Below are 15,342 nucleotides of genomic sequence, written 5' to 3' on the forward strand. Positions count from 1 at the left end.
GTGGCCTGGCTTCCGCTGAGTACCATATCTGGCTAAATTTCTCTGATCTGAGGGACAAGGACAAGGCTGTCTTGCTTGATGCCTTGGTGTGTCAGCAGGGCCTTTTTAGTGATGCTATTGATGCTTTCATCGAGAGGTTTCAATCGGCTAAGAAGCAATCGCTGGCCTACAGACATGTCGAGGCGGGGTAGCTGTGCAAATTATCCTCTGTAGCAAGTCTTGTCACATATCAATATGTGCGATGCATGTCCCCAGCCACCTAAACAGCGGAGCCAATTAACTCTTGTCAGGGAATGTGACAACCCCCCCAAGGATTTGGGAGGTATTTGGGGAAGCCGAGGTGGACCTGCTTGTGACCCCGGAGAACACACATTGTCACCTATTTTACTCCATGACACAAGCTCCACTAGGCTTGGATAACTTAGCCAGGCCTGCATTAATGCATGGGCTTACCAGGGCTTAAGCTAACAAATACATCCCTGGCCTTAGCTCACAGATGGCCAGTGAAATGCAAATAAGTTTTCCCCCCATCCCCTTGCTACATCAAGTATTATGCAAAATATGGGAAGACAGGGAAACAATGATACTAATTGTGCCAAAATTGCCCACCAGCCACTGGTTCCTGGAGGTTGTAGAGCTTTTGGGGGCTCCCCCCTGGGAAATTCATTTTAGGAGGGATCTGCTATCACAAGCTTGAGGCACGATCTGGCATCCTCAGCCAGCGCTCTGGAGACTGCATGTCTGGCTTCGGAACGGGGCTCGTCTGACACAATAGGGTTGTAAAATAGCAACCTGTGCTAGGCACCATACTACAGGCCAGGGCCCCCTTAAGGATGCGGCTGTATGTCTTAAAATGCTGACTTTTTGCTGATTGGTGTTCCTCCCCAGGTGAGGACCAAACACATTTCCTTATGTAGATGATACTCTCTTTCCCGCAGTAGTGTTTGGATGCAGGACTCCATCCATGCTCAAGATTTACGTCGCTGCCATAGAGGCCACTCATGACCTATTTGAGGGCTTGTTTGTAGGCAAACACCCCCTGGTCAGTATTTTTTTGCGTAGTGCGAGATGGCTGAAAACCTTTAGCCTGCTACTGTCCCGGTCTAGGATTTGGCGTGGTTGTTGAACGTGCTTACAGGTTCCCCGTTTGAGCCACTAGGGGTGGTAAGTTTATGCATACTGTCTTCGAAGATTATGCTGATACTCGCTTTGGCATCAATCAAACATGTAAGGGACCTTCAGGCCTTTTCAGTCAGCGACCCTTGTTTAGAGTTGGCACCAGGTCTGTTAAAGGCAATTCTCAACCCCATAGATGGTTATGTCCCCAAAGTGCTGGCAACCCCCTTTAGGGCTCAGGTTGTTACCCCATTGTAAAATTCTCCTCTCCTACCTTGAGTCAGATGAAGCTAAGAGACTACACATGCTCTGCCCTGTGAGGGCATTATGCATGTATTTTGATCGAACAAGTCAATTAGGGTGTCTGAACAATTCTTCGTTTGCTTTGGAGGCTCTTCACAAGTGTTGGCCAACTCAAGTAAAGAATTTCCCACTGGGTCCTGGATGCCATTGTACTCGCTTATGATTCACAAGGCATGCAGTGTCCCATGGGTGTTAAAGCTTATTCCATCAGGAGAACGGAATGCCTCCTCCTAGGCATGGGGAAAGGGCATGTCACTAGAAGACATATTACTGGCTGCAAGTTGGGCTTCCCGTTGCACATTTGCCAGGTTTTATAATCTGCATGTATCTAACTTCCCACATTTTCACACAGAAGAGGGTTGATTATTCAATGATGACTGACAAGTTGGTTAATATCATTGTATTGGGTATTAGATCAAAAACTGGGTTCTCTTTATTCCCACTGGTGTGAATGGGAGCATGCGAGCCATTTTTCACTAACCTGTTGGCTGGTATCATTGGACCAAAGCCCTTGGCAGGTGACCGCCCTGCTCTTCTTCTCACTAAGTGGAAAGATGTGCTGAGACATTGGACCACAGCTGGGTATTATAGGAACTCTGTCTTGGTATTGTGCCATAAGGTTTACTTTCCTTCCTGTTTCTCTGAAAAGAGGGAACAAGACGGTGAGTAGCTGTGCCGCACTACAGACTTTTCACTGTTTAGGGATTGACAGATGCACTCTTCTCCCTTCAGTTTGAAAATCATGATGGTGTGATGCTGGGCTCTGTATTATATGCCCGTGATGATGCATTCATAGCGTGGAGCACCAGGCATCACCAGCCAATCAAATTGCCATGATGACATAGAGTTTCAAGGTCACTGCCCCTGGGAGGAGCTCTCAAAGGATCAGCTACTAATGCAACGTCTCGTCCCCTCCTTTCTGGGAACCAAGGTTACATCATTAACCGAAATGTTCTTAAATCATTCTCAGTCTAAGGTTCAGGACGGTTCTGACTCCTGCAGTTAAACTTTCAATAATGAATCATTAATGCTCTATGTGACAGTGTTGGTGTTTTTCAGTTAAATTGCCATTAGAGTGTAAGTCTAGAGTCAAGAAAATTGGTTAAAACATTTGTAGCTCCTTGCCACTTTCCCTTTGGTTACGTGTCTTTACAGCCAAAAAAGAGTGTCAAGATTGAGCAGTAAAAGAAAAGTGTGTATTTAAGATTCATGAGAGAGGATTATTATTATTACTATCACAAGCCTGAGCCTGTTTGCATCATGGATTGCTTATACTTGCAATAAATTGGAAACCTATTGTTAGTACTCCAAATTTGAATCTTAAGTAAATAGTTAATGTTAAACAGTGTTAATTGCAAATGTATTCAGCAAACATTAGGAAGACAATGAGGTTGTGCTTATTTGCCTGTTGCAAATTAAAATTCAGCAAATTAAAACTTTTTCAAACCCATTTACATATAAACTGATTATGCAAGCTTTTTTTCATTTACCAATGCATTGGAGAAAGAGTTGAAAGAGTTGCCATTCGTTTCATGTGTCTTTTTTTAGGTTGAAGACGCAGAGCTTGAATTGCTGCAGCGTCTCCACGACAGCGTGTATCAGCAGGCGAGGGAGTGGTACCACCGTCTGAACAGCCGAATTCAGGAGCAGATTAGTCACCAGTATGGCATCATGCCTGAAAAAGAGGATGACATTCAGGTCAGATCACACACACAGAATAGTGCATTCACTAGCAGTTAGCAATAGAGAGTGACCAAGATTTATTTTTTTTAATGACCGATACAGATACCAGTTATTTTTTTAATTTTATACTTTTTATTTTTTTGCATTTTCTTTTTAATTTTTTTTGCATTTTTAATCCCCTTTTCTCCCAATGTTGGAATGCCCAGTTCCCACTACTTAGTAGCTCCTCATGGTGGCGCTGTTACTCACCTCAATCTGGGTGGCGGAGGACAAGTCTCAGTTGCCTCCACTTCTGAGACCGTCAATCCGTGCATCTTATCACGTGGCTCGCTGTGCTTGACACCGCGGAGACTCCCAGCATGTGGAGGCTCATGCTAAACTCAGCGATCCATGCACAAATTACCACGCACCCCATTGAGAGTGAGAACCACTAATCGCGACCACGAGGAGGTTACCCCATGTGACTCTACCCTTCCTAGCAACCGGGCCAAGTTGTTTGCTTATGAGACCTGGCTGGAGTCACTCAGCACGACCTGGATTCGAACTCACGACTCCAGGGGTGGTAGTCAGCGTCAATACTCGCTGAGCTATCCAGGCCCCCTAGATACAAGTTATTTTATGTTTAAATGTTTGATAACCAGTATGCAGAATTTTTTTGTTTGTTATTGTTCTATTATACCAGGCATTTTCAAACTGGGGTCAAGGGACCCCCAGGGTGCCGCTAGGTTATTAATTGCTTATTCTGTTGGGGTGTTTCTTCAACTTATGTCATTGACTCCCAGAAAGTAAAATATCATTAAAAAAAATGTCAAACTCATGCTAATTTGTTTAATAACAATGTCCAGCGGTGTATGAACGTGCATCACAGGAGATGTCATTTTTTTGTGAAAAAATTCTCATCACATTGTCATTTCCACCACAATTTAAAGTCTGTGTTGCGTTTAATAGAATTCTGTGTGGAAATGAAGGTGATGAAACTTTTTGGGAATAAAATGTCTGACTCCTTTGTTTTGTTAAGGCTAATTTCATTTAAAACATTTTATGTACCCTAAATGCACACAATTTTATAATATGTTCACCCGTTTTGAACAATTTAGCAAAATTACAGTTAATTTGAGAAAAATTGATAGGAATAATTTCCCCACAATAAATATTGAAATGGTGTTTATTTCACTCATTGTTTTGATTATAAAATAACAAATTATAACATGTTTAAAACAATAAAAATGGATTTTCTTAGTCTAATATTGAAAGTCTGTGTCAGGAACAAAGATAAAGGGGAACAAAAAATAAAATAAAACAGTAAAATCTAAACATAAAAGATTTGAAAAGTACCAAAAATAAATGATGAAGGCCTGGTTAAAAAAATAAATAAAAATAATAATAATAATAATAAAAAACAAAATTGAAATCTGTTGAAATTTGAAGTTGAAGAAGCACTCATTGATAGCCTCGACATATAGTTTTGTGGAAAAACTTTATATATAATAATAAAATAATATATATACTGTATATATATTTCTAAGTGTTTATCTCTCCTTGTTACATAATATGCATTATGAATATTTCATTATTATTATTGATATTATTATATGTCTAACTGGACATTTAAAATGTAACACTTTTCTCACTTAAGAATGAGAGGTTCTTATGTAGTAATTTATGCAAACAATACATTAAATAACTAAGTTATTTTACATATGAACACTGTTGTCTCACTATTAGTGTAATGTCATTGTTGGGTGCTATTCTTCTGAGACACTCCAAATAGTGCCATTTATCAGTAGAGCTAATATTAAAGAAACACTAACCAGTTAGGTAGAAAAGTGTAACAAAATATCAGTCAAACCGATTATCGATCTGTCTCTAAATAGCACATAACACAAGAAGAATCAGCAACATGCATTTTAATGATCCTGTTAGTAACTGTCTTAATGAGAATGAATGTGTTTTTGTGCATTACAGGCTTCTGCTAATGGGCCAGCCTGGTGCTGGTGGCTGCTGTCTGTGCTACAGTTAGATCCAGCCTATCAGACCACTGTACTGTCTCTTACCTCCCTGAAGGACAGACTGGGTCATTTACGCATTGTACTAGAATACTTCTCTCAGAGCTAGGATAGAGACACATTATAAGCCCATATCTTTGATCTCTTTTGTCATCACATGCATGTACTGTACCATGGAAGACACAAATTTGAATGTATAATTTTTGTTTACTCAAGGCAATGATCTCTCAAGTTTCCTCTCGCCACAAAACTTGATCACTTTTGGACAAAATTTGATCACTTTTTTCTGATCATTACACATACATAAGATCACTTGTGCTTGGATGTATAACACTCTGTAAGGCAACACATCGGTATGATATAAGTTTGTTAAAAACAAGATTACATATTTTTGGTATCTTTTCTAGTTTTCAAGAGCTTTGAATATTTTGGAAATCAACTGATTAATTTTTTATGGGCTGTACAACTGTTGAATTAGTCAACGAACTAATTCCTACTGTTCATTAAACGTCAGAGTCGATGCCAAATATTGCTGTTCAAACCAACAGCTAGTTTTGTTGAGAAATACATTTGAGATTAAATGTTGCCAGTGCTGCTGGGCCCTGGCCAGGATTTTTTAAATGTGTAGCTTACATTTATGGCCGGGACAGTTGGCCCAAGAGATTGATGACTGTATAAGAGCTCACTGATTATGCATGAATGAGGCGCTTATGAATACAGCCTCGAAATCTCACTGTCACAATTCCAGCCATGATCACCATAAATTTTGAAAAATCAGAAATAATACTTTTTGTCCTGAAGTTATGAGGATTGAAACTTATACTCTAATAATAATGCAGATAATACAATTCAAAACTTGCTTTTTCCGTTTGTTGTTGCAATATTGTGAATTGATGAATGAAAGCTGCTACTGTAGCTGTGCTTTTTCATTCTCAGTATTATGTGTGGCAAGCTTTCTAGCATGTTAATAGAGAGAAGAGAGGCAGGTACATTACTCTTAAAGGAATAGTTCAGCCAAAAATGAAAATTCCCTCATGTCATTTCAGACCCAGAGATATTTAGCAGAATGGTGCTTTTTTCCATGCAGTTAAAGTGAAATCTGCTACTGTAGAGGAAGCAAAAAGGAAGTCATACAGGTTTGAAATTACATGATATTACAGGGGTAAATGATGACATAATTTTCATTTTTAGGTGAACTAAAAACAGAAGATGATTTCGGACTTGTGATGGTCTCCAGGGCACTTCTAGGAGGCACTGTGAAGGTTGTAGCTGTCCGGAAGGCCTGGTAGAACAGTGTGTGCTTGTACCTTGTGTAGGGCCTTAAGCTAGATTCAGATGTTTGTTAAGGACTGAGAATGAATTTTCTTTTATTTCTCCTTCTGTGCCACATCCCGAGGGAATGTAAAAAATGCAATGTAACACCTGATTTATCATAATTGTATACATGGACTTGAAAATGGGTGAAAACTTTTTTCAAATGTTCTACTCTTGTGATTGTGCCATGTTTTTTTTTTTTTTTTTCTTCATGTATGTCTAGCTTCTAACGGCTAGATGTCCAACAAGTGTTAACAGGTGCCTACCTGACCTGCACTTTTAATTTATTTAACATTCTCAGATTTGATCTTTTGTGCACTGTTCCAAAGATGGTTACTCGGATTTCTCCATTTTGCTCTTGAAAATCAGTTACTTGCAGTTGGGTGCTTTGTTTTCAAACCTGTTTTAAATGCAGTAGTTCTGAACATGTGGAAATCAAAAAAAGTTTGTGCTTTACAATAGGGCTCATTCAAAACCTGAGATTTGAAGATTCTGTGATCTGGGCCACAAATATATTTTTCTTCACACTGTAGAAAGAGAAGTCATCACATTTTATATGATCACTCCTCCATGGTCAAACTTATGCTGAGCCACACATTACTTGTGACCGCAATTGAGACTGCAGTGATTCAGACAAACGTGCATTCAAACCATATCAATCTTTATGAGAGTGATTAAAATCCAAAAATGTTTTTATTTAAATGTAATTTGATATTTTAAATAATAGAAACATTAGAAACATGCATCTGTTGTGTCCTTTCGTATTTTAAGGTGCACACTTGACAGCTAATATCTACCATCTTAAGGAGACAGGACTTGAAACTCAATAAGAAAGTTTTTCTTGAGACTTTACAGAACTGCTTCATCTGTCAATAGGTCTGTCTTGAAAATGTATTAGTGTGACTGAGTCACAAATGCCATCATATTTTTCAGCCTTTTGGAAATGTGTATTTAAAGGTGGCAAATCTTGTGGTTTTGCTTTAAGATAGTACAACTGTAGTCTTGGAGTGTGAATTTATTCCTAATAATAATCTCATAAACACGGAGAAAGGTGCTATTGTAGCCCTCTAACAAGTTCAGTCTAAGAAAGGGCTAAAAAAGAGAGACTTTTGTTAGGTTTAATCTATAGATAAGTCGAATCAATAACCCATATTATATAATCATTTTGTACAGAAAATGCTTTAACATTTTTGAGAATCAAATGCTTTCCGGCCAATGGTAAAGTGCTTGCACATTTATTTAAAATGATAAGTGGACACTGATGCATTTTATTTCTTTTTCTTGTAAAAAAATCCTTCTTAATGTCATGTCTTGATGTGTTTGAAATTAAGGCAGCCTTATCCTGAGTATCTTATAATTTTCTATGCCCTGGTGTATACTAGGAGCCTGTATCATTGGTATATATATATATATATATATATATATATATATATACACGTATATATATATATATATATATATATATATATATATATATATATATACGTATATATATATATACGTATATATATATATATATATATATATATATGTATATATGTATATGTGTGTGTGTATATATATATATATATATATGTATATATATATATATATATATGTGTGTATATATATACGTATATATATATATATATATATATATATATATATATATATATTTATTTTATTTTATTTTATTTTTTTGAGAGAGAGATTTGTCACTGATGACTCTTTATGACATTATAAAATAAATGTTACATTAAAAATAGTTCATTCGAAATGTCTTTGCTTTTCTGTCACCTGGAGATAACAATGAAAACTTTATATTACTAGCTGTTGCGTTTATATTACCAAGCAACCACTAGATGGCGGCATACAATAACTAAATATTTAGTAAATGGACACCAGGATGTCAAACGCTTTTAAGATTTTAGCATTTATGTGTAAATGTTTAGTTTTCAATAGCATATAATGCACAGTGGAGTCCAAAGGTCTGAGACCATATAAACATTTTGGGATCCTGTTTTAACCTGGCCATAATAAAAGATAAAATGTAAAACAAACACAATACATGATGTAAAATGAAAATGGAAATATTTAAGATTATTATTATGCACTACTTTAGGTCACTAATCAAATAAGCAAATTTTTGTTATTGGCCAAAATGTACAAAAAGTAAAATTTCCTTGCATCCATCCTTTTTCTTTAGAATATTCCAAAATTATGCAGGAACAGCATGGATCATCAGGTTTTGCACAAGCATGTGGAGTCCATTACAGCTTGAGAGTGTAGGCTGTCATGACAAATACTAAGAAATTCTGAAAATCATCTTAATTTTTTGGGTTCAACTTTTCACTCAAATTGTTATGCTGATAATATTATTCGTAACGGTATGTAGGCTGTATACTGGATGTATTTATTTATAGAATGGTGGTGTTGGAGCTTTTTTCTTGTTTTATAATCCACTGCTTCAATGCAAACACTATGCATATGCATGAATTATTGACTCTAAATGCTAAAAATTGCTGCAGCCTGCTAGGTTATTACATCATTATCACTGTTTATGCAATATTAATAATTTATTATATACTTAATGTTGTGCTTAGACAAGTTCATTTGAGGATTATTTTTCATAACTATGATTTCAGCTGTAACTTATTCATCCCATCAAAAGCGAGCTGCACAAGTCTTGGATAAATACTCTGAAAATGTCATAGTGACTTTAAGCATAAAAAGCTTAATTGAGACATTTAACATTTTAAAATGCAGCATTCCTGCACAATGTCAAAAAGAGACTCTGCATCTGAGCATGTCATTGTGATGCAGCTCAAAGTGAACATCAAAGCCCATTACAAACACAGGCAGAAGGGCAGCACTGTAAGCTAAATTGATCCATCACCTGGCTTCAGCTCCTCTGTCTATGACTTTCTGAGTGAGGATGACAGCCATTTTGTAGTTAATAAGTCATAACAAAGAACCTGCTGCTATACTGAAAATGTGAGTGTGTGTGTTTGGTGGTAACATGGATAGGATATCAGAATATGCTGATGAAATTCACATGAAGATGAGCAGACAATTCGAGTGGTGTGTCAAAAGGGTAGCAATTAGTTTGGGATGAAATCAATGTAATTTCCACACTGCCAGTCAAAGATGGAGGGTGTTGAAGAGATGATGGAGGGGCACTCTGCGGTCAGCGGGGACTATGCCAGACCCGCCTGTCAAACAAACGCCCCTGTGTTGCCATAGAAACCAACCCCTGATAGGTTAGAAGCAAAATAATACTTTTAAAGGTAGCCTACTCTTGGTAATTTTTTATGTTGCGCTGGCTTTAGTATTCGTCTGGCCATGTGATATCAAAATATTGGCCCCTATGAGGTGGCCTGCTCCATTTAAATAAAACATCCTTTATTATGCTGTTGATATTGAGGTGGGTAGAGTACCCAAAATCTTTACTCAAGTAAAAGTACAATTACTTTAAAAAAAAATTATTACTCAAGTAGAAGTAAAAGTAGTAATGTAAAAAACTACTTGAGTAAGAGTAAGAAAGGATCCAATTAAAAGAATACTCAAGTAGCGAGTAACTAATTACCTCCACATAAAACATAATGGACGATTATGCCCCAATATTCCATAACATAATACATATTCAACATGTATTACAGAATAATAATAATTATACTACTACTACTAATATTAATAATTATTATTATTATTGGAAATTGTTATCATACACCCTCATGTTGTTTCAAACCATAGGCTATTACATTCTTTAATCCAGCACAATCGAGGAGATGTCAGACAGAACGTTAGCTTTATAGTCACCATTTACTGTCACTGCATGTTTTTTTCCTGCAGTGTTTGTTACATATTGCACCTTTAAGTTCAGAGCTAGTTTTTTCGTTGTCCATGAGAAAAACGCGCCGTACCTGTCAAACACAGAAATGCGTCTGTCAGCTCGTGCTCCAGAAGTCAAGCACGCGATCCACAAAGCATAAGACATTTACACTTAACGCAGGTGTTTATATGAATTTAGGAACTGAAATATTGTATCACTGACATAAAAATTTATACTTATAAACTGAGGTCATAAGAGCCCATAGATACAGAATCACCCAAGCCCACGTTATCAAGCCCATGTCTTGGTGTAAAATGAAAGCACTGCATGATAAACTACTCTTTCTCATGGCGTGGAGTGAAGAAAGTGTTTATTTGGCGCGCTTGCTGCTACTGCAGTGGTGGACTTGACTCCAATGACAGAGCACAGCTGTAAAGTTCCGCTGTTTCAAAAATCTCTCAATAAATTAGCCATTTATTTACACTTATTCAATTAAAATCAGTAATGTAACGACAGGAACTTCGGCCATTGTAACAAAGTAAGAGTAAAAAGTTTCATTAGAAATTTACTAGTAAGAGTGAAAAGTTCCCACTTTTACTCATAAAAGTAATTTTTTTCCAAAAGTTACTCAAGTAAATGTAACGGAGTAAATGTAGCACATTACTACCCACTTCTGGATGGGAGTCTTCACCTCAACATATTTTTGAAAATAATATTTATTTTATTTATTTTTTTATGTGTAAAAATGTTTTAATGAGGTAGAAGCGACTGAGTGCACCTTTAAGTCAAAAATAATTTGATCAAATTGTGCCCAAAACTCTTTCGTTTGTTTACAGTCTCTGAGCCACAGTGTCAAATGCAAATACCTCAGTGAGATAAATGGAGAATGTGTGAAGGGAAGTTACCAAATATGTCTATTTTTCTCCCTCTCTTGGTTCTCTTTGTAGGGATTATGGAGCTTCTAAAAGGAGGCAGAGCTGGGACTGATAAAGCAGCCTTGTTTCACACCGACCTAATCCCCCTTTGTCAATACACAGATAAACTTTCAAATGGCGTGTGCAAAAGAGCCAGGTAAACATTATCAGAGCCAGGTACTTCAGTCTCAAGGTGCGTGCAGTAATAAGACAAACGCAAACAGCAAGCCTCCGCGGAGAGGGAGATTACTGTGAGAGGCAGTTGGTTTTGTCCCCTTGCTGAGGTGGCAAGAGAAGACACCATAATCCCTAACTTTTCAAGCCTCCTGTGCCGTGAAGAGCTAATACAATTGAAAAAAATAAATAAAAAGTTACTGAAGAAACTTATGTTCCTCTTAACATTAATTCAAATGTCAGGTTATTGCAGGTGTTAAATTGGGCTGTAATAGAGTTCTGGCACCTTTGATTTAAAAAAATAGCAGCTTGTTTGTCAATCCATTCCATTTCTTGAATGCTCCAGTCTAGATTTGTATGATCCATTTCACACATTCCGTGTCCATTTAGCGAGTGTGCTTGCTCAAAACACCTTTCAACTGCATTACATCTGCTGTGTTCGAATATGCATACTTCCCAACTATATAGTATGCCAAAAACAGTATGGAAATGGGGTAGTATGGCCGAACCCTCAGTATTCATAAAACAGTAAGCAAGAAATACCCAGATGACCTACTATTTCTGGTGAAATTCTTAAGTGTGCATCGACACAACACTTTACTATCCAATCCACAGGAGCTGAGAAGATGTCACATTCAAACACTGGATTTTAAAGAAATGCCAGTTTTCAACTGTAAGTGCTGTTTATAGCAAGAAAGTTGTTCCTTGTGCTTAATGGTGCTTGTTTAACAAAAACAATTTAAATAATTTTTGCGGTTGTTGTTATTATGTCATATTTTTGGGTCACGGGACAATGCACATGTTCATAGTGAACATTCGGGTTTTCAAACTTTGTGAAGCATGCCCATAGTTAATGTGATGAACTACACCTGTGGTTACTCTACTAGAACAACTGAGTAAACTTAAGATTAACAGACTTCATAGAGCCACATAAAATAACCTTAGGACTCGGTTAGAAGTTGGTTAGAAATTGCAAAAAAAAAAAAAAAAAAAGAAGAAGAAAAATGTAAAGTTCCAAAAAAAATTTAATTTATTAGTATTATTTGTTTGCAGATGCCACTTGTTTTCATATTTTGTTATCTAACACAAAGTAATGTATACATTTCAAGTGTATAAGTGCCATTGTAAGTGCATGTAATTTCAATCTGGCTATCGAATTTGTACAGGAAGTTCACTGTGTTACTCTAGTTTGCACAAAATCACAAGTTCAGAGTCAAAGAAAAACATTTTGGAGAGTCCTTGACCAGCCTCTTCAAGAGAGCAAAAGGGGACCTAGTAAGAGCAAGTAAAATGAGTCACCATTTAAATGAACCCTTACATGACATGAAATGGAACTAGAAAAATGGCATAGCAATGCTTCCCCCAGATAAGACATGACCCCTGATCTTGATGAATAAAGCTCTTGCACAGTCATGGTGTCTGCTTGCACAAGTACTACATTACCTACAAAGGCAGCACAATGCCTAATGCCTTTAAGTGTGAAGAACCAGAAAAAAAAGAAAAAAAAATGAAAAAAGAAAGAATAATGGAGATATACCTTTTCCTGGTTTATGTAGGGCCAATCAGGAGGCATATTTATTTAGACAGGTATTTAAGTGAACGTGGCTGATAAGGACGACTTCATGTGCGGCTTTTATTCTCTTCAAACCTGCAGAGTTCAACAGTTTCTAAGCTTTTTTACAGCCTGTGCATTGAGATCTGAGTTTCAGAAAAGAGACCTGAAATCAGCCGGTAACAGAAGAAATTGTGTGGCTGTCATATAAGACTCTCAATGAAAGGCCAGCTGCTGCTTACAATGAGTTAATGTCTTTATTACATATTATTTGGGGTTATTCTTTGTTTTCCTCATTTAGGGTTACTGTGATATAATGCAGAATGAACCCGTAGGATTGTACTGGATTACTGGAAAGAAGTGACAGAACGTAGGCTAATTTTACTGCATTATTCTCAATTAAACTCAACAGAAAATTACATTTAAGAATCAGGACATACATTTTTAGGTGGAACAGTGACATTTATATTATTTTGTTTCTCTCACTCTCCTCCCTGAGTGCACAGCATACACCAGCACTTTTTTCCTTCTTTAGAGGTGTTTTTGTACTGTGTTATCAATCAATGGCATATATAAGCACTATAACACTACAAATGGATTTAGATACACACTTGATCAGATCAGCAATTTAACTAATAATAATAATAATAATAATAAAATTATATATATACAAACATACTATATATAGCTACAGTACATGCATCTTTTCAAATTCCCCCCTCCAACCACATAGCTCTATTCTGGTATGTAACACCCATTATTTCACAGTCAATTCACACCCTTCAGATTCAGATTACAGAAGTTCAATGGTATGTGAAAAACTTGTCACATTGACATTAACATGAAAATACCACACACTGCTACAACTTATGTAAAACATTTAATGATAACAAATAAAGGGGTTCATCAAATGCATTAAAAATAATTAACACACATAAAAAGGGCACCTTTTTTCCAATGCTTGCTTAAAAAGGAAACAATTTAAATCACATGTTGTAAATGCTTAATAACAAGCTTAATATTTTAATCAAAAATGAAAAAGGCCATAATTCATGAATGTTTGGTCATGATGCAGTAAAACAGACTACAGAGTTGTTCAAGTTGTAGTCCAAAACCCCAGAAGAGAATTAGCATTTTCAAACCATGGGTTCTCTTCTGGATTTTCCTAAAGATTTTTATAAAGTCAGTTTTGTATTTATGAGCAAAATAAGGTCTGTGTGATAAACACTACTTGAAGATACTTGGACGTTTTGTTCTACAACATAAATTACACAAAGTCATGACCCAAACTTGAATTTTGAAGCCGCTGTGTTTTTTAAAACTTGTTCTTATCAAGTTGCTAGATAAGGACTACAATGGTTTTCATTTTGTCAGATACACACTCACATGCTTGTGGTAGTTGTAGTCCATATTTAACAACTTGTTAGTAACATACATTTTTTACAAACATGGTGGCTTCAAAGTTCACGTATAAGTTGTGAATGTGTGTAATTTATGTTGTAGAGCAAAATGTCCAAGTAATGTTTACCACAGATCTTATTTTACTCATAAATAATAATAATAAAAATAATAATAATAAAACATTATAAAAAATCCATAGGGAATTCCAGAGGGAATCCATAATGAATTAGCCTTCTGGCTCACCTACAAATTGACGTTACAGCTGAATAGCTTTATTATAGTGATATTACTAGAAGGGAGTATGTCATATTTCTACAGTGTGATTTCATGTGTTTATATTAATTCCTGTAATGTCTTGACTCACTTGTCACTTTCCTTGTCACAATGATGTCAAAAGAATAAAGCTACTCTGAGTGTTGTCTCAACTTACCAAAAATCCTCTGTGATAAAATGTTCCAGTTCTTACTATTCATCCACAGCATATATCATATAATAAATACTGCTGACCATTAAATAATACAGGACTTTATGTACAAAGATTTCTAATTATAGTAACTTATTGAGAAATACTTCACAATAGCTACTTTAAATTAAGGTAAACATTCATAGGTTCCTAATGTTGAATAAGAATGTTATTAAGCATTTATAACATATGAGATTAAATGGCTTAGATTTGGCAGGTATTGTATTGAAAGGAGCCCATTTTATGCTTGTTGATTTAACTGTATGTAACTGTGGTTAATAATGCATTTTTAAATGAATGGCAGTGGATCAGCAGAGAGGCTGATGAACACTTGCATTTGGCCGAGAGCCAGAGTGGTCTTTTTGCTCCGACTGATGAAAACATGCTTGTCTCTTCTCAATAAATGCCCCAATAAGCTTCCAATATTCTTTTGACTAAGCATCGTCATGGAGACAGTCCTGTAGGCAGCCAGTGGATTTCATTGTGAGGGGGACGCAGTCACTTATCAGATTACTCACATCAGTCATACTCGTTTGCTTAGTTTTTGCCAGAATTGGAAAAGCTATCTAAAATTAAGTAAACATACAAAACAAAAAACAAAAAAG

The 15,342-nt window shown here is 36.4% G+C and overlaps 1 protein-coding gene across 1 annotated transcript in view; it reads left to right on the forward strand.

Annotated features, from left to right (window-relative positions):
• LOC127413025 (LON peptidase N-terminal domain and RING finger protein 1-like) overlaps positions 1 to 7,815 on the forward strand; it is a 28,141-nt gene extending 20,326 nt beyond the window's left edge. Inside the window, exons 11-12 of the mRNA XM_051649808.1 lie at positions 2,968 to 3,117; positions 5,068 to 7,815. Coding sequence (XP_051505768.1) covers positions 2,968 to 3,117; positions 5,068 to 5,217 — 300 coding nt within the window. The 3' untranslated portion in view covers positions 5,218 to 7,815. The remainder of the gene's footprint in view (positions 1 to 2,967; positions 3,118 to 5,067) is intronic.
• Positions 7,816 to 15,342: the final 7,527 nt, after the last annotated feature.

This window comes from Myxocyprinus asiaticus, chromosome 22 (genome assembly GCF_019703515.2).
Source record: "Myxocyprinus asiaticus isolate MX2 ecotype Aquarium Trade chromosome 22, UBuf_Myxa_2, whole genome shotgun sequence".
Classification (NCBI taxonomy): Eukaryota; Metazoa; Chordata; class Actinopteri; order Cypriniformes; family Catostomidae; genus Myxocyprinus; species Myxocyprinus asiaticus.